The 26,732-nt window shown below is 46.3% G+C and overlaps 1 protein-coding gene across 4 annotated transcripts in view; it reads left to right on the forward strand.

Annotated features, from left to right (window-relative positions):
* Positions 1-26,732, forward strand: part of elmo1 (engulfment and cell motility 1 (ced-12 homolog, C. elegans)) — a 208,649-nt gene that overhangs the window by 94,465 nt on the left and 87,452 nt on the right. For 3 of the 4 annotated variants that reach the window (XM_080788282.1, XM_080788283.1, XM_080788284.1), the window contains one exon: positions 8,176-8,312. In XM_080788282.1, the coding sequence (XP_080644408.1) occupies positions 8,176-8,312 (137 nt within the window). Of the gene's footprint in view, positions 1-8,175; positions 8,313-8,360; positions 8,402-26,732 lie in introns of those variants that run through there. The other variant, XM_080788285.1, reaches the window with a different exon arrangement.

A 26,732-nucleotide genomic window follows, 5' to 3' on the forward strand; every position in this document is an offset into this window, starting at 1 on the left:
CCCGTTCCACTCTGCTCCACCCCGGGGGCTATCCGCGGAGAGAAACGACGGAAAAAAACAAACGAGAGAAGGAGAGAAAGAAAGAGCGACTCCCATTAAAAACGATGACGTGATTGAAAGCCAATCGTGCCATGCGTCACGACCGGTTGAGGGATAACTGGGGGGTTCAACACGTGGGCCTTTGTCTGCCTCGTGAAGGCCTATTGAGGGATAACTGGGGGGTTCAACACGTGGGCCTTTGTCTGCCTCGTGAAGGCCTACACTGCACAGAAAAGCATGGAATACGGAGGTGTATATATTACAGGAAACTCCCGTTAAACTTTCCAACAAACTCCGCTAAACTCCCAAATTGTACCGTATATTACCGTATATTAACTGTATATGCTGCTAAAGTTGAGGTTTACGGGCAAAATACAGTGCCCATGATTGCCCGTTAACTCCGGGTTATTGTGGAGAACTGAATATCTCAGGAAAAAGATTCTATCATAAATTACTTTTTGTTTAATGTAAAAAGTTGACGTAATTTAACTTTAATCAGACCAATCACGTCATCATATCAGGGGGATGCAGTTCTGTCAGGGCTGTGCAGTTGGTTTGTTTACCTTACATTAAGATTGACATCTTTGTTTGTTGTGGCCGGAAGTTATCTCGTAAAAGATAAATTACTTTCTATATTTGTCCTATTAAGCACATGGCCGCTGGGATTTGCGTGCGTGCTTGCTTGCGTGTGGAGTTTGCGTTGTGTTCTGATTAAATATATCTTTCATAATTGAGTGACTTCTGGGGTATAATGTAGTCGGAGTGTGTTTGCCTAAAGCATTCTCTCTGAAGACAAAATGTTGCTCTTTATTGGGTGGATGTTTGGGTCGATTAGACCTTCATCAGGACAACCAATCATTGTCAGGACATTGTCGACCCAATAAAGAGCAACAAAGTGTGCTGGACGACCTTTTCTTTGTTTTTCAAAGTTTAATGTACGCTCCGTTGCCCTACGCACCTGTCACTATAGCCTTCTGAGGTGTGTATCGGCCTTTTGATAAAAGGCACACACACACCTCTCTCTCTCGTTAGCAGGCAACAGTGCAGCACTATCCCTCTCTCCGTTTCTGGCACAACAGCGCCCCTACTGGTACTCATTGTCATATACTGGTGCTCAGGTGTTCATTAACCAACACATGGGCACATAGGTGAACACGGACAATGCTGTTCCGTGGAGTGGTTGCACCACTCAAAAACGGGGAATGCTTGAAATGAAAATGGCTGAGAATCACTGCTTGAACCGTAATAAAAACATGTGTCTTATGGGGGCCCCCTGGCATATGGGGGTCCGTGGGCTAATATGTGTCGATGTAGGGCTCCTTGACATGGAAAAAGTTTAAGGAACCACATGGTGTATAGAGGCAGAAAAGCTGCTCCTTTAAGGAGATATGGAATGATTAAAATCCCAAAGGGATCCCATGCAGCCCTAGGCTAGTATACGTTAAATTACTTTCATCCTTTTACTCCCCAAAAAAACTCGGTTGGACTCCTTTGAAGTCTGGGAGGGCTTTACGTTACGTTACGGGGCTTTATTTAACCCATTAGGGACTGAGACCAGATTCTACTAAATCTAAATCATGTTCGTTTTCTGAAAAACCGTTAGTTTCTGTATCACTTTGTGTGCTGTGTGTGTGTGGTGCAGCCCACTGTGCTGTGGTGCTGGTGTTGTGTGTGCGGTGTGTGTGTGTGTGTGTGTGCGGTGCACCACACTGTGCTGTGGTGCTGGTGTTGTGTGTACTGTGTGTGTGTGTGTGTGTGTGTGTGTGTGTGTGTGTGTTGTGTGTGTGGTGCAGCCCACTGTGCTGTGGTGCTGGTGTTGTGTGTACTGTGTGTGTGTGTGTGTGTGTGTGTGTGTGTGTGTGTGTGTGTGTGTGTGTGTGCAGCACACTGTGCTGTGGTGCTGGTGTTGTGTGTACTGTGTGTGTGTGTGTGTGTGTGTGTGTGTGTGTGTGTGTTGTGTGTGTGGTGCAGCACACTGTGCTGTGGTGCTGGTGTTGTGTGTTTAGCAGAGGAAACAACACAGTCAGCGCTGCATGCTGCGCTATGTCGAGCTAGCAGCCGCGCCCTTTGCACCTTACCGCCACACACACACACACACACACCTGCTGTCCCTGCATTCTGCTGCACGTGAGCACGCACGCACACACATCCTGCTCATGCACACCACCGCCTACCACGACACCGCAAAAGGTGCTGCTGACACAGCGTACACACACACGCGCGCACACGCGTGCACACACACACACACACACACACACGCACACGCAAACGCACACACACAAACGTGAAAACAGGCATATACACAATCCCTAATATGTATGCAAACAACGTGGTGGTTACTAGCTGACATGTTCTAGTGTGCACGCCACACACACACACACACACACACACACACACACACACACACACACTGTTGGTATACTGTACATGGGGTCCTGCTGCTATGGTAATAAGTGTGAGGAGGATGACACCTTTCACTGTGCATTTATCATTTTTGCATGGCTGCAAGGTGACTCTGAGGGGCACGCATGTGCTCATACACGCATGCACGAATGCATGTATGCACACACACGCGCGCACAAACATCTGTTCTCATCTCTCTGGACATTGACAGATGCCCAAAGATCTATTTCAGTCTCTAACGCATGCACGCACGCACGCACGCACGCACGCACGCACGCACGCACGCACACACACGCACACAGGCACGTGCGCAGGTCTCTTCGGTGTCAGATGAGTTGTGTTATTAGCACTTGGCAGATGTTGCTTCTGCAGTGAATTCAACTTGAACGCACTCTAATAAACATGATGGCTGGCAGCTGTCACAGACGTGTACGCACGCACACACGCACATGGACACACACGCACGCACGCACATGGACACACGCGACCCTGTGTTTGTATTAACTACACTTGTCACAGGACGACAAACTTTTAGAAAGGCACATTTATTGATGCTATTTTTCGAGTTATGATGTTATTAACTCTCATCCTAAAAAAAGCCAAACAATAATTTGATATATATACAAGCTCAAAGCGCGTGGCAGGGCTCACACGCACACGTACACACGCACACGCACACCACATGTCACATGGTGGTGGTGACCTGGCCCACCCAGGGACATGCTTGGTGGGATGGGGGGGGTCACCTCTGTGACCTGCTGGCGTGTAGCGCTCCCCTAATCTCATTGTGTCTGTCCTGCTGGTGTGGACCTCTCCTCTCCTCTCCTCTCCTCTCCTCTCCCCTCCTCTCCTCTCCTATCCTCTCCTCTCCTCTCCTCTCCTCCCCTCCTCCACCCCCACATGGTCTATAGCAGAAGTTAGACTAGTTGACAGGGGTCTCATGTTACCTGGTCTGTGGGTGGACGTGGTACACACATTTAAACACCTGGCCTATGCAGATGGATGGAGGAAAAACTCAGCACTTATAGGGTTAATAATCCACGGCCAGATACATATCAATGTGGGGGTCCCTGCAGGTCCCAACACATTTTGAGAACTATATACTGGTCTAGACTTGTTATTGTATCTCCATTATCTCAGGGTGCTTCTGGGGGATTTATTATTATATCCACTACTTTTTTTATTACCTTTTTCTTGTTTCGTAATGTCTTTGTTTTCAAGCACACACTAAAAAAAAAAAAAAAACTAAATCTTCTTAACCCATTTTGGGCGTGAACCCCTTTTGTTTTTCAAAAAATAGCAGATCTACAAGCGTAGCGCGCCACCGAGTGGCGCGCTACGCTTGTAGGCCTGCTATTTTTTGAAAAATCGAAGAACGACTGACATAGAAACATAGCTTTTTTCAGAAAACTGTCAGGATGTAGAAGACGTTTTTAGAATCTGATCTCAGGTCAGAATGAAAACTGTCAGGATGTAGAAGAACATTTTTAGAATCTGATCTCAGGTCAGAATGGGTTAAGGCTTCCAGTGCCGTTGCAATACTAATAAAGGCTTTAGAGTGAAATGAAACATCCAACTGATACGGCAGCGAATAGGTCACGATTCTGTCGCGCCAAGGGATGTTTTTTTTATTATTTGCGGTTGTTTTTTGTTAAAGGTGGAAAACGTTCAATACCAAATTACCAGCGTGTCTGGCTGGTACTGAGAGACACACTGTACTTCATTGTGCAGAACTTATGAAATATCTCTCCGCTACAAATCCCCCCCCCCCCCCCCCCAGGACAGTTAGTTTTTTTTAGTTTTTTTATTCTCTTATGAATTATGAACAACACACCAAAGCTGCAGATGAACAGTGTTAGCCCATCTAGGCCTAACATCTTAATCTAAAATCATGACAATTTTCTGGGAAAACCTCATGTTTCTACATCAGTGGTTCTCAATATTTCATGTCAAGGACCCCAAAAAGTATATGTATTTGGCCCCCCCGACCTCCATCTGAAAAAGCAAAGATTTGAGATGAGGTAAAAACGTTCGCTCTGAAATAATATATATTCAAGGATTTGCGCCACATTTTCACGATTTTTGAAAAAAGGATTTAGTCGGACCTTTCTGGAGGTTACATCAGTTCTTACGTGGTGGTGTTGTTGTAGTACTGAAATCAAACAGAGGGAATACTTTGAATGTGGTTACTTACATTATGTTATAATTTAGCCATTAAAAAATAGCAGATCTACAAGCTCATAGCGCGCCACCGAGTGGCGCGCTATGAACTTGTAGATCTGCTATTTTTGAAAAAAAAACGTTCAAATGTGCCTCAAATCTTTCCGAAAATTGTCATGATTTAGAAAACTTATTTTTTTTTAATTTCGACGTCAGGCCTGAATGGGTTAAGAGTTGAATGGAATTCCTGTCTCCGTGTCTCATTTCCAATACGCCCTGAACGTATAAACTAAGCAAGTATCCTTAGGATATATATATATATATATATATATACTTGTAGGATTGCAACTATGATGACTTAAAATCCATAAACATTTATTTCTTTACACTGACATTTTTCTGACGAGTTATTGGCGATCTCTGGCCTGTAATTTCATGGCCACGGCGGTATAGTATAAGTGCTGATGGATGGCAGGCGGGTATAGAAATGCTGAAGTCAGTGCTCTGCAACGCCCGTTCACACCCCTGAAGGTTCCATCAGCAGAAATAATATGGACTCAGATGGCCTGGATGCTAGTCTCTCATGTAGAGATACTACTCATTGAAGAGTTGTCTCTGTGAACTGATGCCTTGTTGAACCGTGTGTGTGTGTTGTCTTATAGTTTGGCTATTTTCAGCATGCTACCAACTAACAGAGTGTAAAATCAGGCATTACGCGGACACGAAATATTATGATCTTTGGTCGACTTACAACTAGACAAAAAACTACGGTAGACTAATAGGGCGGCTGTGGCTCAGGAGGTAGAGCAGGTCGTCCAATGATACCTGTGGGTCGGCGGTTCGAATCCCGCTCCTCCTCCTGTCCACATGTGGAAGTGTCCTTGAGGCAAGACACTGAACCCTACATTGCCTCCAGTGAGTCGGTCGGTGTGAGCTCGCCACCATTGGTGTGTGGGAGTGTGGGGAAGTGAGGACGCTGGCGTCGACTGTTCGCCGCTTCACCTCCCAATGTATGAATGAATGAACCATTGTAAAGCGCTTTGAGCACTTGGAAAAGCGCTATAGAAATGCAATTCATTATGACTAAATGTCTTTTTTTTTCAAAAGACTATATTGACTAAAACTACGTCAAAGTGTGCTTGTCAAAATCAATACTATAGTGCGTGTGTGGTCTGTCTTGTTCTGTCTGTCTGTCTGTCTGTCTGTCTGTCTGTCTGTCTGTCTGTCTGTCTGTCTGTCCAAGGCCATCCTTCCTCCAGCCCCGATTAGATATGCATGAGTGGAAATGCTGCCATATGGCCGTGCAGGTCACTGAGGAGAGCCATGAAATGTAGATGAGGAGACCTATAAGCTGTCCATCTGGCTGGCCGTCCATGATTTATTGTGCGTGCGTGCGTGCGTGCGTGTGTGTGCGTTGTATTTATAACTTGTTTGTGTTGCTCCGTTCTTCTCTCTCACACACACACACACTCAAAGTCAAAGGCCTTCAAAGAGTTGAGAGAGAGAGTTCTTTGAACTGACTGACTTAGCTGAGAGGATGTTGCGCACAGCACGCACGCACACAAACATACTAATCATGGAAACTTTACTTACATACTGTGTGCTCGCGCAGAGTTTAGGAAATGTGTAAGTAATAGTGTTTGTATGTGTTTTTTCTGACTGAAGGTTTCATTATTATGGCCGATATTTTGTTACCTTCCAGACAGATAGTAACATAGCCATCTAAACTGTCTTCTCTGTCCCTCATGAACACATTTGTCTGCCTCTTGTCAAGTAAATGGTGCTTTTATGTATAGCTCTTTTATCCGAGGCGCTTTTCATAGATTGTGCGTTATATTCACACACGCATTCATGCACCGATGGAGGTGGAAAGGATATATGGGCAAATGCAATAGGATATAGTATATAATATACAATGGTGCAACAGTATATAGTAATATATTCCCCCATGGGGCCGATTCATACTCCTATTTTACCACTGTTTCGGCTCGTCAGAAATTTTCAGTAGCACCGAAGAGGCGACTTTAGGACGGTACCCGCCCCCCCCCCCCCCCCCCCCCCCCCGAACCTCAAATGACGTCACATTGTAGGCTCTACAGAGCCAAATGACGTCACATTGTAGGCTCTACAGAGCCAAATGACGTCACATTGTAGGCTCTACAGAGCCAAATGACGTCACATTGTAGGCTCTACAGAGCCAAATTACGTCACATTGTAGGCTCTACAGAGCCAAATGACGTCACATTGTAGGCTCTACAGAGCCAAATGACGTCACATTGTAGGCTCTACAGAGCCAAATGACGTCACATTGTAGGCTCTACAGAGCCAAATGACGTCACATTGTAGGCTCTACAGAGCCAAATGACGTCACATTGTAGGCTCTACAGAGCCAAATGACGTCACATTGTAGGCTCTACAGAGCCAAATGACGTCACATTGTAGGCTCTACAGAGCCAAATGACGTCACATTGTAGGCTCTACAGAGCCAAATGACGTCACATTGTAGGCTCTACAGAGCCAAATGACGTCACATTGTAGGCTCTACAGAGCCAAATGACGTCACATTGTAGGCTCTACAGAGCCAAATGACGTCACATTGTAGGCTCTACAGAGCCAAATGACGTCACATTGTAGGCTCTACAGAGTCAAATGACGTCACATTGTAGGCTCTACAGAGCCAAATGACGTCACATTGTAGGCTCTACAGAGCCAAATGACGTCACATTGTAGGCTCTACAGAGCCAAATGACGTCACATTGTAGGCTCTACAGAGTCAAATGACGTCACATTGTAGGCTCTACAGAGTCAAATGACGTCACATTGTAGGCTCTACAGAGCCAAATGACGTCACATTGTAGGCTCTACAGAGTCAAATGACGTCACATTGTAGGCTCTACAGAGCAGAACCCACTTTTATTCGGCTCTAAAATAGGAGTATGAATCGGCCCATGATCTTCCCCCTACTGATGATAGTGCATGTGCATGACTGCACATGCACTTCGGACTCTGTTCCATCTATTTAAAATTGTGATTTGTGCGGTCCCCCTTATTTTATCTACTTGTGGAAGTATAGTATAGTATATAAGTATATAATAGTGGTGTATTTACTATTTTAACGGTGCATTGATTTATTAACTTATTAATGGATTGAGATGACTCGACTGGATGGACTATGACTGACTAACAGTTTTTATGCCATGAAGAGTTGCCCCCATCAGTGTTTTTCTTTATTTTTTATCAATAATTGAGCATAAATGTCACCTTGGTCCACATGCTGTACAACACTGTACAAAACACTGACTCTGGACCCATTTTTGTCACTGTTATTTTGAGCTTTGTCTCTCCTCTGACTAACATAACCATGGAACGCTGGGTGACCATGACATGCTTGTATTGTCGTCGTGACTGAGCGGAGCGCACAATGATTTTGTGGATGTAACACCTGAGCTATTCATGTCCTTGAATCCAATTTCCTTTGTGTGGACATGAATAAATTGTTAAAGTGTGTGTGTGTGTGTGTGTGTGTGTGTGTGTGTGTGTGTGTGTGTGTGGTGTGTGTCTGTCTCCTCACAGCCAGTGAGAACTGCCACGACTTCCATCCCATGTTCTTCACGCACGACCGCTCCTTCGAGGAGTTCTTCTGCATCTGCATCCAGCTGCTCAACAAGACCTGGAAGGAGATGAGAGCCACCAGTGAAGACTTTAACAAGGTGAGGGCACACACACACACACACACACACACACACACACACACAAGACCTGGAAGGAGATGAGAGCCACCAGTGAAGACTTCAACAAGGTGCGTGTGACCCACGTGTGTGTTGAATTCTTGAAAATCCTTGTCCTTGTTTTCTTTTGTTGTTGCTCTCTTCCTTTCTCAAACACACACACACACACACACACACACACACACACACACACACACACACACACACACACACACACTCTCTCTCTCTCTTTGTCTGGTCTGGCACAGAGCCATAGAAGGAGAGTTGCGACATCTCCGGTCACTTCCTGGTGGCCAGTCCATTAATGACGGCTGGCTATATGGGGAGCCTGAATAGTTACAATGAAGTCCTGGACCAATTAAGTCCTGGACTCCAGGTTAGGCAACAGCCCGGCTTTATTAATGATCCTAAATCTCTTTATTTTAACATAGTTTTTTTGTTGTTGTGATACTCTCATTGTAAACAATGTATTTAAACCCACACCTCGTCACTCTCCAGCGCTGCGTGACCAGCGATCGAGCACCGACTGTTTTCTGCCCTCTCAAGGCTCATTCGTGACCACTGAGCTGAGATAACGTTGAGCATTAGTCCGACATGTGGACGCATCTCGGACTAGCGTCTGCTCCCGTGCTTGCGGTTATGGTTAGGTTATAGGGTTTGAGGTGGGTTGTCGTTTGTCGGACCAATGACTTTAGTCTAACTAAAGTACTGCACCGTTGAGCGGTGGTGAGTAAAAAGAACAGAGAAGGGCTGGGGGCGGTGGCAGTGGTTTCACCAGTGACGTCATGTTGTAGTTCGGTGGTCACCTCATTGACGTCATGTTGTAGTTCGGCGGTGGTCACCTCAGTGACGTCATGTTGTAGTTCGGCGGTGGTCACCTCAGTGACGTCATTTTGTAGTTCGGCGGTGGTCACCTCAGTGACGTCATGTTGTAGTTCGGCGGTGGTCACCTCAGTGACGTCATGTTGTAGTTCGGCGGTGGTCACCTCAGTGACGTCATTTTGTAGTTCGGCGGTGGTCACCTCAGTGACGTCATGTTGTAGTTCGGCGGTGGTCACCTCAGTGACGTCATGTTGTAGTTCGGCGGTGGTCACCTCAGTGACGTCATGTTGTAGTTCGGCGGTGGTCACCTCAGTGACGTCATGTTGTAGTTCAGCGGTGGTCACCTCAGTGACGTCATGTTGTAGTTAGGCGGTGGTCACCTCAGTGACGTCATGTTGTAGTTCGGTGGTGGTCACCTCACCACCGATAATTCCAGACTGTATGAATAGCGATTCACTCTCCTCTACACATATGCTTAACCTTTTTCACACACACACACACACACACACACACACACACACCAACACACACACACACACACACACACACACACCAACATCAAGGTACAAACACGACGACCTCAGTAAAGTTATCCTCCAGTAAAGTCACTCCTGTATTGAAAAGCCCCAGATGGCGCTCGCCGCCCAGTGACGTCTGCTTTGCATTTATTTATTTATTCATCAGCAACTGCTGAGAGAGGAGGACAATATGTGACCAGATATGACTGAGAGACTGCCATCGCGCACATTACAGGAGGAGAAAAACATTTTTTTTCTTTGGTCAATAGCACAGGCAGACTCGTCACATACTAGAGCATGTCTGAAATAAGTGTCGGAGCTGAAATCGACATGTAAATATGAAATAAATGCTTAAACATGTAGCTAGGTGTAATGTTAGAGACCACAGAAGACATGTAAAAATGAAATAAATGCTTAAACATGTAGCTATAGGTGTAATGTTAGAGACCACAGAAGTGAACCTTTCAAGCCTGTTTTCTCAACTCGCTGTTTCTCTGCCAGACATTACTCTATAAGCCATACCTCCTAAACTGGTGGGTCAAACTGAACAACCAATATGTCAATGTGAAGCTATGATTCCCTGCTTTCATAGGACATGAAAAAACGAAAATCCAATGGCAGTCCATCAGTCACATTTAGTCACATATGTTGTGATTCAGCCTTTCAGAGGACGTGGGTCAGAAGCACCTGACGGCGGCGTTGTGGGCCGAGTGCCTGTCGATGGAACGGTGTAGCCCGAGTAGGCCGACAGCTTGTTTTTTTAAGACAGAATTGTCATGCGAGTCAGTGACACAAGGGGGCGTGTTTTATGAGCATCAGCAGTTGGCCCCGATATCCAAGACAAATAGAAGAGCAGGAGAGAGTGAATGAGCAACTGGCTTTTAATTCACGTATTTATGTCCGTGCTGATATCTCTTATAGGACCACGGTTCCCAAAGTGGGGGCTGGGGGACCCCCAGGAGTCCTTGACAGTTATAGGAAACAAATGGACCCTATATGGGTCTGTAACTGTAACTGTTAAAATAACATTGATTTTATTATATAGATTTGGGGTCCCAGAGATGAGAATGCCATTAAATGGTGGTCCGTATCCGTAACCTAATGCTTGTCCAACTGGGGAAATTAAATGTTTGAGAATCACTGCTTGAGCCGTGATAAAAATCATGTCTCATGGGGGGGTCCCTGAGACATGTGGGTCCCTCATGGGGGTCCCTGGGACATGTGGGTCCCTCATGGGGGTCCCTGGGACATGTGGGTCCCTCATGGGGGTCCCTGGGACATGTGGGTCCCTCATGGGGGTCCCTGGGACATGTGGGTCCCTCATGGGGGTCCCTGGCATATCTGTTCAAATGGGGGACCCGCAGGGTAATAAATGCCCATTTAGGGGTCCTTGACATACAAAAGAAAGTTTGGGAACCACTGACCACCATTTTGTTAGTGGCAATGTGTGGGTCTGAATTGGTCACCTTTGCCGATATCCACAGTCTTCAGTATATCAGGGCAGGCAACCCCCCCCCCCCCCCCTCCCCCAAAGCGAGGGCTAAACATCACCGCTACAGCATTGCATTGCGTTCCACACTGACCCAAACACCTCAAATCATGTCGCTACACTATACAGTATCACTCACTGTTACAGCCACCGTGTGGTCAAATCAATAATGCAGGGAAATACTTGGCCACTCGCAATTAGACAAACATAAACAAGCCTGTCTCTATCCTGGCGGCAGAGGGGGGGGGGGGGGGGGAGGCTGGCTGCTGAATTGGCACTTATTCCCAATTCCTTCCTCACCGTCCTCCTCTAGTCTAGTCTAGTCTAGGATATCATGTACATTTTAATACTACGGTGACATACAGTATGCTACCAGCGATGAATGTGGGTTCATCGCTGTAGAGCACAGAGCACATGTATGCATACATTATAACTTCTTGTGTTTTTCCGTAAATTCACGCCCTATATACTTTTCCATAAAACACGCACGCACGCACGCAACGGACACACACGCAGCGCACGCACGCACGCACCCACACACACACACACACCATAAAACGTATCTTAAAAGCATCAGAAGTAGCACATCGACGAGGTCAAAACTGAGCTTGTCGTTTTCGAATTCGAACCCTGAAAAGTAACAGTTTTGGACTTATGAGGTTTCCACCCCGACAGACACGGATATGTAATATCAGTGGGTGGGTGTCGGTTCGGCGGGGGAGTTTTAGTTTTGTACAAAGCAGAAACAACTATAAATATAAGGGCTTCTAGGAGAGGAGAGAGAGTGCCCAGATGGTCTGTCTGTCTGTAGCTCCAAAAAACAACACGTTACGTTATAGTGAGTATTGTTGTAAAGGAATTGTATTAGTGTTAGTGTTATTATTCAAAGAAATGCCACAGAGCATCTCGTTGACCGGTGAAATCGTTAGGCTGGATTTTTTTCTCCGTAAATTAACGCACCTGCATGCTCGATCAGTGATCAAGTATGTTGGTGCGGTAACTAAATAATTTAAAAATGGATGAAGTCGAAGGTTTGACTAATAGATCTTACTTTGTTGTTGTGGTACTTTATGGTTTATTTAGCACATTTAGAGTTTTTTTTTGCTCTAAACACTTTGATTATAGTCCTGGATAACTGTCTAAAAGACAAGAAGAACACTCTGCAGAATCCCGCAGTTTTTCCTCCGGAATCACAGCAGAAAAACAGAAAAAAACCCTGCAGATTCCGTTTGGCCTCATTGAGCACACTACAGTGTCACACAAAAGCATCAACAGTAGCAGAACCACATCCTCAAAAGATCTGATACGTTTTTTGCCTGAGTTTTCATTTAGTTTCACTTCATTATTCAGACTGAAGGTCCTCCCCACGGCAGCAGTTTTTGGGATGGGCGTTGTCAAAGCGCCAGTCATAGTAGGAAAGCAAATGACACTGTTGTCAATCATGAGGCTATGGCTAACCCGTTAGCTAACCAAACAAACCACATGCCAATGAGCGCTACTAGCATGTGAACAAAAGCGGTAAAATATGTCTGATGATGATGTTTATAATAACCTGTCGTTTCTGTAAAGAAACTATTTGTCATACGTCGATGTAATATCCACATTGATACGGTCGTGAGTTTGATGTAATATCCACATTGATACGGTCGTGAGTTTGATGTAATATCCACATTGATACGGTTGTGAATTTCCGCAGTGGGGGCGGCCAAGCCGGCCATGTTTGTTGTCTGACGCTGTCGAGTGACGGGGCTGACATTTTTTGTTTGATGCGGGGGAGGGGGGGCACAACACAGCCATCAAACAAAGATGTTTTGTCAAACCATGTGACTTCCATTGGAAATGCATTGGGGGGGGGGCGGCCATTAAACACAGACAAGACACAAGACAAATGTTGTATGCATGTTGCAACAGTGTGAGTGAGCCCTTTGGGTGTTATGAAATGAAAGACATGCTTCCTAATCCTGGGCAGGCATTACAACCTAGTCAGCAAGATGATGAAACTCTTATGCAATCACTGTATCAGTCTCTCCATCCCCCCTCTCCCTCTCCCCTGCTCATGTTATAAATGGCTCCAGCTATGATCGTTGTGATGACTCGGGCAAAGACCGCACGCATTATGTTTCATGGATGTTAATTAATCCGACATGAATGGAGAATCCTTTCATGTTCAGATTAATTAACGTGACACACTTGGAGCAGGGAACGGACGTCGTTACGTGTAGATTTGTTCCAATAATATCGTTGCTGTCGGGTTCAAACCCAGTGATGTTTTTGGCAGCAGATTTAGATTTTTTAGTTTTTAGTCATTGTCTCTTGAATAGTTTTCACTTCAGTTTTAGTCACATTTTGTCTAGTTTTAGTCGACTAAATATCATATGATTTTAGTCCACTAAATCTACAGTGGATTTAGTCGACTGAAATGTATCTTGGCGGGCCTTGATGCCGTCGTAATGGCTGATTTCTACACTCGCTGAAAAACTCGCGCTGCGACGCGTTGTGAGCTTGTAGATCTGCTATTTTCAGCATGCAACCAAGTGTAAAATGACTTATACTGGATCTCTTGTCCATTTTCGTTTAGTTTCCATTTGTTGACGAAATTGTCAATATATTTAGTCATATAGTTTTAGTCATCGTAGCTTAGTTTTCATTTAGTTTCCATGTAGTTTTCGTCAGTGGAAAAAGGTTGTCGCCGAACATTTTTCGTTGACGACGAGAAATGTTGGTATGCCTGTGAGCATACGACAGGCTTTGGGACTACATTTCCTTACAGGCCTCACTCACTACAACACGTACTGGACTACATTTCCCTACAGGTCACCACAACACATAGTGGACTACATTTCCCTACAGGTCACCACAACACGTACTGGACTACATTTCCTTACAGGTCACCACAACACATACTGATGTTTACAATGCGTATCTAGAACACCTTGTACTGCTCTCTTTTCTTTCGTTTTTTGGATAGTTTGACATGACGTGTGTGCGTGTGCATGTGCGTGCGCGTGTGCGCATGCGCGCGTGTGTGTGCGTGCGTGTGTCTAAAAAAGTTTAGTTTAAGGATAAAACGAGAAAAACGGCAGCAGTGAATGGCACCTCCTTTCTATATGGCAATTTACATGTGTGTGTGTGTGTGTAATTAAGTACTAATTGTGCACACTGGTATTTGGTGTGTGTGTGTGTGTGTGTGTATGCGTGCGTAAAGTGGGCGTGGCGACGGACGGAGGCATGTGCGTCTGGCACTCCGGGCAAACCGTTTCCTCTGTTACCATAGCAACCACCCCATCCATCCAATTACCCGCCACTAAGGCAAAGATGGAGGACCCCCCAACCCCATCCCACCTCCAGCCATATCCGTGTTCCTTTTGTTTGCATGTGTAGCACATGGCGCCTGTGTTCGTGTGTGTGTGTGTGTGTGTGTGTGTGTGTTCGTGTGTTCATGTGTGTGTGTGTGTGTGTGTGTGTGTGTGTTCGTGTGTGTGTGTGTGTGTGTGTGTGTGTGTGTGTGTGTGTGTGCGTGTGTTCGTGTGTGTGTGTGTGTGTGTGTGTTCGTGTGTTCATGTGTGTGTGTGTGTGTGTGTGTGTGTGTGTTCGTGTGTGTGTGTTCGTGTGTTCATGTGTGCGTTTAGCCTCAGCTCTCCTGCAGGGTATAAGGGCCCCTCCACGCAGTGTTGCCAGGTTGTGTGAGAGAAACATGCGACCGGGTCTATAGGACAATAAACAAGCCCAAAAGAAGCGACTATTTTAGGTAAGCGACAGAGGCATGTAACGATTCACTCAACTCACGATATACGCTTGGAATCACGATACTAGGGTTCACGATTTATAAAATGATTTTCCAGACGGATTTTTTCTCTATATTATTATTTCTCGTACACAAATCCAGTATAAGCGTTCTCTTTTAACTCACTATGCGCTGAGATCGCCTTTTGACACCTTCTGGTCCAAACGCCCACAGCACCAAGGTCGCCTTTGCGCGCCTTTTTAACTGGTTGGACACCACAGACCATTAGCCAAGTTTTATTTAACGTATATCGATATATATCGATATTAATCCCGACGATATGAATCGATTCATTGAAATAAAATAAAACGATGTTCAAGGGGGGCTAGTGTGTGATGTGAAATGTGAGCTTTATAGTTGAGTCACAGACTAAGGTTCTGTGACCATCCTCTGGCAAGGATGTTTTGATGATTGATTTGACCTCTATGGATAAAAGATTTAGCCCCCAGGTCCCTCGCAAAAATCCCGGCATTTTTTTGCTAGAGGTGCCAAATTCAAAATGGCGTTTAATATATATCGTTAGGCTGTACATGCCTTTCTATAGCGACTCCACAGGGGGAAAAAAAGCATCTTCGAAGACGCTTATAATAAAAAGATGTGGCAACAACAATGCTTCCATGATGTAGTGGCTTGCAACCACTCAATCTCTTCTATCATCCCCCCTCCGCTAAACGCACACACGCATGGGCACACGCACGCATGCACACACACACACACACACACACACACACACACACACACTTGCACACACCCTCCCCCCTCCCTCTGTCTACCTCTGAAGCGCTCTCCTCTCCTCACGCTCTCTCTCACTCTCTCTCTGCCTCTCTCCCACACACACGCACACACACCCACACACACACACACACACACACTCGCACACACACACACATTACATCCCAGTCATGTGACGGTGCCAGCTAGCCACGCAATTGGCCGGCCCCAGCCATGGCGTGCGTCCAATCGCGACTGCTCGGGACCTGGGGGGAGAAGAGAGGAGAGAGAGAGAGAGAGATCAACATAAGCGGAGCGGCGGAGCTAGCCTGGGCTGATGCTCTTAAGGAGTCACACACACACACACACACACACACACACACACACACACAGAGAGAGAGGTTGGTGTCCGAGAGAGAGGGAGAGAGAGAGAGAGAGATAGAAGGAGAGTCTCTCTCGCGCCGCGTTTCACGTCCGAAAGGAAATCCCGTCTTAACGATCGGAATAAAACGGATCCGCCAAACGGAACGGAACGGACGGACGGCGGCATCGAGGTCGGAAGAGGAAATATAACCGTGTTTGACAGGCGACCCCCCCCCCCCCCCCCTCCTCCACGCCGAGGAGGTGTGTGTGTGTGTGTGTGTGTACCCCACACCTGCGCCTCGTTCCATCCCCTCCGACGAAGCGCTCGCTCGCTCCTCCACGCGGATAGAGGCTATAGAGAGAGAGAGAGAGAGAGAGAACGGGGCATGGAGGCGACCATGACATGTGAGTACACACACACACACACACACACCATGCAGAGTGGACAGAGTGACTCCGCTCCTCATCCTGGTGTATACTCCGTTCCTGCTCTTGCAGGTATAGATAGGGTCAGAGTGGACAGAGTGACTCCGTCCCTGCTCTTGGTATACTCCATTCCTCCTCTTGGTATAGGGTCAGAGTGACTCCGTTCCTCCTCCTGGTGTATAGGGTCAGAGTGGACAGAGTGACTCCGTCCCTGCTCTTGGTATACTCCATTCCTCCTCTTGGTATAGGGTCAGAGTGACTCTGTTCCTCCTCCTGGTATACTCCGTTCCTCCTCTTGCAGGTATAGGGTCAGAGTGACTCCGTTCCTCCTCCTGCTATACTCCGTTCCACCTCTTAGCAGGTATAGGGTCAGACGAGTGGACAGAGTGACTCCGTTCCTCCTCCTGGTATACTCCGTTCCTGCTCTTGGTATATAGGGTCATGTGCAACCAGGGGTCATCGATATTATGTCCGTAACGTGCACGGACATATCGATGTGTCCGGCTGTGGCGGAGACACCAACCATCTTAATGTTGTTGTTATTTTGACCATGAGACCCGGTTTCTCCAGGTTTCTTTTGCGAATGTGCATGGCACTTATTTACTATGACTCTATGGCACTCTATTAGGAGTCTTAACTAGTACTATAGTGGTTCCTCCTATAAGGACCTCCTTAACTCTGAGAGTGTATACAACTGGAACCAAATGGACCCTTATTACCGGTCCATTTGGTTCCGTTTGTACACTCTCAGAGTTACAGACCTGTTATGGTGATTCAGACCTGGCTATATTTGTATTTCTGGTATTGTTGTTATCCACTCATTGTGTGTGTCCATGTGGCACAAGTTGACTTTTGATAGATAGATTGTAGGTCTGCTATTTTTGGAAAAAATCGAAGAACGACTGACATATAGAAACATAGCTTTTATCAGAAAACTGTCAGGATGTGTAGAAGACACTTTTAGAATCCGATCTCAGATCAAAATGGGTTAATTTCCACCCTATATCTCCTGGCATAGGGTGGGCTGGATATACCGGTGGTTCTCAAAATGTGGGTGGACCCACCGGGGACCCCTCATGAGGGTTCCTTGAGAGAGGGGAGGGGGGGGGGGGTGGTGGGTGGTCCCAAATTGACCTTGTATTGTATGTGTCTAACTCTGAGACCGTAAATTAAAATGGAACCAAATGGACCCTAACTCTGAGAGCGTTACACATGGAACCAAATGGACCCTAACTCTGAGACCGTAAATTAAAATGGAACCAAATGGACCCTAACTCTGAGAGTGTTACACATGGAACCAAATGGACCCTAACTCTGAGAGTGATACACATGGAACCAAATGGACCCTAGCTCTGAGAGTGTTACACATGGAACCAAATGGACCCTAACTCTGAGAGTGTTACACATGTAACCAAATGGACCCTAACTCTGAGAGTGTTACACATGGAACCAAATGGACCCTAACTCTGAGAGTGTTACACATGGAACCAAATGGACCCTAGCTCTGAGAGTGTTACACATGGAACCAAATGGACCCTAACTCTGAGAGTGTTACACATGGAACCAAATGGACCCTAACTCTGAGAGCGTTACACATGGAACGAAATGGACCCTAACTCTGAGAGCGTTACACATGGAACCAAATGGACCCTAACTCTGAGAGTGTTACACATGGAACCAAATGGACCCTAACTCTGAGAGCGTTACACATGGAACCAAATGGACCCTAACTCTGAGAGTGTTACACATGGAACCAAATGGACCCTAACTCTGAGAGTGTTACACATGGAACCAAATGGACCCTAACTCTGAGAGTGTTACACATGGAACCAAATGGACCCTAGCTCTGAGAGTGTTACACATGGAACCAAATGGACCCTAACTCTGAGAGTGTTACACATGGAACCAAATGGACCCTAACTCTGAGAGCGTTACACATGGAACCAAATGGACCCTAACTCTGAGAGTGTTACACATGGATGAGTGAGTAAGATGAGTTGGTATGAAGAGGAGGGTGAGGAAGGGGAGTTGGTCCAAAGGAGGCGGGCTTGAGAGAGATAGAGACACACACACACACACACACACACACACACACACACACACACGCACAGGGACAGATGGGGCTGTGCAGACTCTGTGAGGCGTAAGCAGGTTAGACTAGGACCAGATCACAGCCTGCATGTTCACTCGCACGCACGCACGTGCACACGCACACGCACATATAAGTCTACATTGACATTGCTCATTCTGTATTCTATTTATATTTCTATCATACAGTTTATATGCATGCACACTGCAGTATATACGTTGTCTGGCATGTGGGTTTTCTGTCTGGGATGATGGGATGCTTTCTACTGTAGGTATGGCTGTAATCTGTATGCACGCGCACATGCACGCACGCACACAGTGCACACACACACACACAGTGCACTGCACTGCACACATCAGCCTGCATCACTATTCCAGTCTAATGTACAGGCCTGGAAGGGGTGGGTGGGGGTTGGGCTTTGTTGTCGTCGGGAATGGGATTACTACTCCACTTATCTGACACCCACCAGCCCCTCTGTGTGTGTGTGTGTGTGAGACTGTGTGTGTGTGTGTGTGTGTGTGTGTGTGCCTCTCTCTCTCTCTCTCTCTGACTGTGAGAGAGAGCGCACACTCCGCCACTCCAGCCCATCAAATCATTACCCTAGGTGGCTCAGATGTAAAACCACAGGGGTCTCTTTGTTGGTGTCTGACTCGGTCCGCGCCCCGGACCCCCCCCCCCCCATGGGGGAGGGGGGGGGGGGGGGGGGGGGGGGTGCGTAGGCGGCAGCTAATCTGCTTTGTTTGTTCAGCCATATTGAACCGTGAGCCAGTCAGTCAGTCTCTCAGCCAGTCAGTCAGTCTCTCAGTCAGCCAGTCAGTCAGTCAGTCTCTCAGCCAGTCAGTCAGTCAGTCTCTCAGCCAGCCAGTCAGTCAGTCTCTCAGCCAGCCAGTCAGTCAGTCAGTCTCTCAGCCAGCCAGTCAGTCAGTCAGTCTCTCAGCCAGCCAGTCAGTCAGTCAGTCAGTCAGTCTCTCAGCCAGCCAGTCAGTCAGTCAGTCTCTCAGCCAGTCAGTCAGTCAGTCAGTCTCTCAGCCAGCCAGCCAGTCAGTCAGTCAGCCAGGGTTTTTTGGGGGGCTTGTTTAAAGGTAGAGTCAGTGATTTCACTTAATTAAAATATCACTTATTTTTTTGTTTTGTTGTGATAATCCTCTCTACTATAGAGTGTGCTGGCCATATAAGGAGTTCCTCCCTGTCCCCAGTTAACCCCTGGGGGTCAAAAAACCTTAGGTTTCGTTTTTGTTCTCTATCCTGATTGGATGAAAGCTTGTGTCCCAAGGCAAAAACGAAACCTAAGGGTTTTTGACTGAAATCACTAACACCCCCTTTAAAAGAATGTGGTGGCTTGTTTTGAATCTCAAACAAGCCTCCACATGCGTTACGCCCTCCTAGTGAGACCCATCACTGTCAGGTGGAAAGAAGATGGTGGCTTGACGGCTTTCTTCACCCTCCCAATGACTTGTTGTGGAAGGTTAGCAGAGATGGAGTATACGTACTTATTGTTCTTTTGTCTTGAAGGGACATGTTTTGCCCTAAATAAGATCTCTGAGATTTATATTATTGAAATTGCAATAGAAAGATTTTGAAAAAGAGAGAATATCAAACAAGCCAACATTTCTTTGATGCATTTACTATAAATACCGATATAGGTTTCGGGGAGAGTGTGAATCACATTGAGCGACAGAATCGGCCTGGTGTTTACTATGTGCGTCCGTGCGTGTGTGGGTGCGTGCGTGTGCGCGCGTGCGTGCATGCGTGTTGCTGGGATGGGATTATGTTCAGACGAGGGAACCCGCAGGCCACCCCCTGTTGGGGCGACTGCTGTCCCCTGACCCTGTGCTTAACCCTGTCATGATCACACACACACACACACACACACACACACACACACACACACACACAGACACACACGCACGCACGCACGCACGCATGCAGGCACACACACACACACACACACACACACACACACACACACACACACACACACACAGAGAGACACACGTTTGTATACACTTGTGAGGACATCAATATGTTATGACAGCAAGCGTTTTTGCCATTTTTAAATCTAACCTAAAGCTGTGAGCTTGTATATCAGTTGTTTTTCGGTGCACGGCCCCCACTGCGCAAACCAAAGCTTAAATCAGGCATACCTCTCATCTCTAATCTCTAAACCCAATTTCCTAAATGTCTAATCCCTAAACCCTAACATTACAATTTACAATTTAGGCATTTAGCAGACGCTCTTAATCCAGAGCGATTCACTGCAGTAAGCAAGAACAAAAAAGAAAAACCTGGTAATACATCACTTGAATCTTTTTTTCTAATTGTAAACCTTACCTAAAATTATTTTTCTCAATGATAAACAAACCAAACTTTTTCTTGTGAGGACCAGAGAAATGGTCCTCACAATGTCACATTTCTCAAATTCTACTAGCGGGGACATTTGGCTCTCAGAACAATGATAAAACGCGCACACACGCACGCACGCACACGCACGTGTCCGTCCATCTGCCCCTCTGTGCACCATGGCGGTTGGCTGTTCAGCTACAGAAGCAGCATTTGGCAGCGGTTAGCGGGTTCATCGGCGACATTGGAAAGCCTGCGGGTTGTGCATATATAGTCACGCCCCCCCCCCCGCGCATCTGTGGCCAACGAGGAAGTGCCTCTCGCCTAAAGTATAGCTTTTGAATGAAGCAGCATTTGGCACCGGTTAACACTTAAAGAGACACAAAAAAATATATGGTAATGACATTTAGGAGCTTTAGAACACTTTCCTGGGGGTCTTTATGTGTGTAATATGTAGTTTTAGATATTTTAGATTGTAGCAGTGAGACACTGGGCTCACTGCTACAATCTAAAACCACATATTACACACATAAAGACCCCCAGGAAAGTGTTCTAAAGCTTCTAAACGTCATTAACATATTATTTTTTGAAGTGTCCCTTTAACGGTTCGACTACAACGGTAGCATTAATTACACTGCGCGAAAAGAGTTAACGGGCAATTATGGGCACTAGATTTTCCCGTAAACCTCAAGTGCAGCGGTAAGTAATACACGGTAATATACATGGTGTGATGGTACATTTCGGGAGTTTTACCGGAGTTTGTTGGGAAGTTTCCTGTAATATACACATCCGTATTCCAAGCTATAGTTGTGCAGTGATGACACTATTTTGAATGCTGAAAAGTAACAGTTTGTTTTCGGGGGCATAAGCTTTCCAACAGACGGAGCAACAGCTCTGTTTAAATGTGCAGCAGGTCTGGCAGTCTATTACTCTGTACAGATAGTAGTCCTTAGGGTGGTTGTATTCCACTGGGCTAACATTCTTTTATCGTTCACAAATCTCGCTGCCATGAATTTGCACATTGTCGTATATTTCTCCCAATAGGTATATGGGGATTATGTTTTTCTTTCTTTATTTTTTTGTAATCTGTGGGAAGTATATTTGTCTCTGATGTCTCGGGTATAGTTCCTATGTAGTCATTTCAGGGGTGCTGCCCTGAGAGAAAATCATTCAGGGGGATGGGTTTGTTTTTTAATGCAAATCAGTGCAAATTAATTCTGTCTGGGCTGCTTTATTGGAGAGTCTGTGTACACACAATGCCTCTTCTGCTTTCTGTTGCTGGAAGGAGAGCGTGTATTAATAATACATGATTAACCCATTTCGGGGCGTGAACCGGCCCTTTTGGTGTTTTATTTTAAAGCATTATGTTATATACTTTAGCTATTGAAAAATAGAAGATCTATACAAGCTCACAGCACGCCTCCGAGTGGCACGCTTATACGAGCTTGTATAGGTCTGCTATTTTTGAAAAAAACGTGGCGCAAATCTTTGAATATATATATTCTTTCAGAGCCAACGTTTTTATAACTCAAATCTTTGCTTCTGGGGGGGGGGGGAGGGTCCCTCCCTGGAACAACATATTTTCAACAACAACATAAACAGTCCAGAATGTTTTGTGGGGGAAACAGTGCTGTGCAGCACGTCTCTGTGCTGCTCCTGACAAACAACACCACCTGAGGTTGGGTTTTTTTTACATTCCAAACAGGTCCGTTTGTACTCTGGTATGCACTCCGTCTCCCTACGCACATACTTACGCGCGCATGCACACACACACACACACACACACACACACACACACACACACACACACACACACACACACACAACACAAACACAGTCCCTCGTTTAACACCCTCTCTCTCTCTCTCCCTCTCTCTCCCTCTCTCCCTCTCTCCCTCTCTCCCTCTCTCTCTCTATCTCTCTCTCTCTCTCTCTTTCTCTCGCACCCTATAGCTCCCCTTGATATTGTTTGTCTCTAATCCTTTCTTCACATACTCTCTTTTCTTCTCTCTCTTTGTCGCTCTCTCTCTCTCTCTCTCTCCCTCCCCATCTCTTCCTTTTCTCTGCTGCATCTATTGTTAAATTCAGACAGGTTATTTTTATATGCCTCGTGGCTGCCTGGCCCTCCCACTCCCTCTCCCTGCAACAACCTTATAGCTTTACAGCCTTTTCTCTGCATGTTTCTTTTTGTTTGTCGAGCGGAGGGAGGCCCTCAGGGCTCTGTGCTAGAGCCTCGTCTGTTTTCCTCTCTCTACAGTATATACGTTCAATATCTGTGCTGAAAATACCGCAGATTGACACGCCTGAGAATGGGTCGCGAGACATTGACTTTGACAGTGTGATGCTAATCATAGTCATACTTGTGTTACTATTATAATGCAGGCACTAGATATCAGATTTGTGTTGGATAAACAAAACAGAAAATCCCAAGGTTGGCAGATACTGTAGGCATATCGAGTGTAATGTCTCTTAATGTCTAACAAATAAAACCTGACATACTTGTTGTTTAACCCATTCTGGGTGGGAACCCCTTTTGGTGTTAGCATTGTGTTATGGTTTAGCTATTGAAAAATAGCAGATCCACTTGTAGGTCTGCTATTTTTGAAAAATCGAAGAATGACTGACATAGAAACATAGCTTTTTCAGAAAACTGTCAGGATGTAGAAGACCTTTTTAGAATCTGATCTCAGGTCAGAATGGGTTAAAGTCAATTTAAGTAATTAGATGATTGTAGATCACTACAGAGATGTTAAACTTGTGTTGTTGTTGTTACACAGGGTTTCCTATAATTATTCTGTTGTACTTGTGGACTGTTATAATTATTGGAAGTATATCTGCTGTTGCTCCATCAAGCCTTTTCTGAGATTCCAGTCACTATAAAACAAGTTATTAAAACAGTCGAGATAAAAACGTGTGCTGCCTGCCTGATACCAGCCATCATCGAGAGACACGGAGACGTGCTGGTATCGACCGGTGTGTGTGTTCTCTAGAGGTGTGTGTATGTGTGTGTGTGTGTGTGTGTTGCTGTGCAATGCTGTGCAACACTCTCTCTCTCTCTCTCTTTCTCTCTCTCTCTCTCAGCATGCAGAGCGTAGGCCATGTCAGTTTGTATTCTCGTCTGTAAGGCCCTGTTCAAGCATGTCCGTGTGTGTGTGTGTGTGTGTGTGTCTCTGCGTGTGTATCTCTGCGTGTGCACGCTGTGTCTGCCTTTTGTTGTGTATGCTCTCGCGCGCGCACTTGTGTCACTGTGTGCGTGCTCGTGTGTGCGTGTGTGTGCCAGCCCCGTAGGGGAGGGCATTCCCGCTGAGAATGGCAGAAGTGAGCGTTGCTAATAAACGCGTGCGGGGGAATCGGCAGCCATTAGCATCACCAAGCTAACGCGGTGGAATCAGTAGCCATTAGCATCACCCAGCTAACGCGGGGGAATCCGTATCCATTAGCATCACCAAGCTAACGCGGTGGAATCAGTAGCCATTAGCATCACCAAGCTAACGCGGTGGAATCAGTAGCCATTAGCATCACCCAGCTAACGCGGTGGAATCGGCAGCCATTTAGAGTTAGGGTTAGTACCCTCGATCAGTCCCGTTAGGGAAAGACCAAGGCCACACAATCCGTTGGAACTACTCCAGAACTACTCTGCCAGGGCTGGGAGGTTACGCTTCTGGCGCATGGAGGGACTAGGCTCTGTGGGTTGCCTCCTGTCTGGGCCCCTCCTACGTCTAACCAGGTCCACCTGGGACCTGTACCTGTCTACTTCAGTGTGTGGTTCAGACGTCTCGTGGCAGATCCTTCCCTGCAGTCAAGAAACTCTCTCTCTCTCTCTCTCTTAACAGCTCCCGGAGGGAATTATTTTAATAGAGAGAGAAATAGGCTGCCTTTCACCGCCTCTCGCCTCACATTGCCCCCAGAGAGAGAGAGAGAGAGAGAGAGAGATCGAGATCACATTTTGGCACAGTGGTCTCGTGCTCGTCTTCTTCGTGTTGGAAACGGAGGTATTCTTATTGGAATGGTTTGAATGGATGGAGAGCAGCCTCTGTGCACCCATCAGGATGAATGGATGGAGAGCAGCCTCTGTGCACCCATCAGGATGAATGGATGGAGAGCAGCCTCTGTGCACCCATCAGGATGAATGGATGGAGAGCAGCCTCTGTGCACCCATCAGGATGAATGGATGGAGAGCAGCCTCTGTGCACCCATCAGGATGAATGGATGGAGAGCAGCCTCTGTGCACCCATCAGGATGAATGGATGGAGAGCAGCCTCTGTGCGCCCATCAGGATGAATGGATGGAGAGCAGCCTCTGTGCACCCATCAGGATGAATGGATGGAGAGCAGCCTCTGTGCACCCATCGGGATGAATGGATGGAGAGCAGCCTCTGTGCACCCATCAGGATGAATGGATGGAGAGCAGCCTCTGTGCACCCATCAGGATGAATGGATGGAGAGCAGCCTCTGTGCACCCATCAGGATGAATGGATGGAGAGCAGCCTCTGTGCACCCATCAGGATGAATGGATGGAGAGCAGCCTCTGTGCACCCATCAGGATGAATGGATGGAGAGCAGCCTCTGTGCTCCCATCAGGCCAGGCTTGTCAGCGAGGTCTCGACAGCCAGTCGGAGAAGGCATCTCGTTATCGCCGCGTGCACATATCATGAAATATATAGGGCCGGGGGTTCGAGCGGCTCGACGCCAGCTGTCTGAGAACGGTTGTCGAAGAACCCGAGTGAAGTTTTTAGGACTGATTGTAGCCGAGTTCAGTTTGTGTCAGTCAAAAGAAAACGCCTTTATTTCCATGGTATTTCATCACTTCGTAAAACTCAACTATGTTAAAGTTGGTAGAGTTGGTAGAGTTTGTTTGTTCAGTAAGAGTTCAGAGTCTCTACTGTATGTCTCTAAAGCTCTAAAGGTACGTCCAGCTTCCCTGCGTTGGCTGATCTGAGCGCCCGGGAGGGTTTGTAGGGTTCGATCATACTTGCAAGATAAGGGGGCAGCCATACCTTTGGTTGCTTTGAATTCTGTTTTGTATTCCGTGCGGGCAGCGACCGGGAGTCGATGGAGGGAGCGGAGACATAATTGTTAATTATTTAATATAAGTATTACATTATTGAAGAGTCATGGAGAGACTCCTGTTACTAAAACAAATTATCTATCTATAGCATTGAATTCAGAATATAGTGCTTTAACCTTTTAACAAAAACTATATCAAGTCGTGACCAGCCAGATATTATCCTGGTGACAATCAAACCTGTAACTATAGCTAATACATCTCATATATACACAAAAAAACAGTTACAACATTATTTAAACAAAGCTAATGCAAGTCACTGAAGGCAGCCGCATCAGGCTTTTCTGCCGTTCATAAAAATCAGTTCCATACATTAGAATAGAGCAACATTCTTCTCTACCGTCAATAAAGCAACCACCCAATAAATCATGTGGCGTGGCACAAGGAGGAAAGGCTATGCCCAGACTTCCCTATTGCGGTTGCGATCTTTTGAATTGTTAATTTGTCTCTCTCCACTCCACTGTACTTCAGAGTCAGTAGGAAAGTGTGTGTGTGTTGGCTGACCAGACAGACAGACAGACAACGTTAGTAGTACAGTACAGTACAGTACAGTACAGTACAGTACAGTACAGTACAGTACAGTACAGTACAGTACAGTACAGTACAGTACAGTACAGTACAGTACAGTACAGTACAGTACAGTACTACAGAGCTCCCGCTGACTCAGACAGGCGTTGCTTTTAACCCATTCTGGCCGGGAACCCGTTTTGGTGTTGGCATCATGTCGTGCTTTAGCTATTGAAAAACAGCAGATCTACAAGCTCGTAGCGCGCCACGAGCTTGTAGGTCTGCTATT

The sequence above is a fragment of the Protomyctophum bolini genome (assembly GCF_963924005.1).
Source record: "Protomyctophum bolini genome assembly, chromosome: 17".
NCBI lineage: Eukaryota > Metazoa > Chordata > Actinopteri > Myctophiformes > Myctophidae > Protomyctophum > Protomyctophum bolini.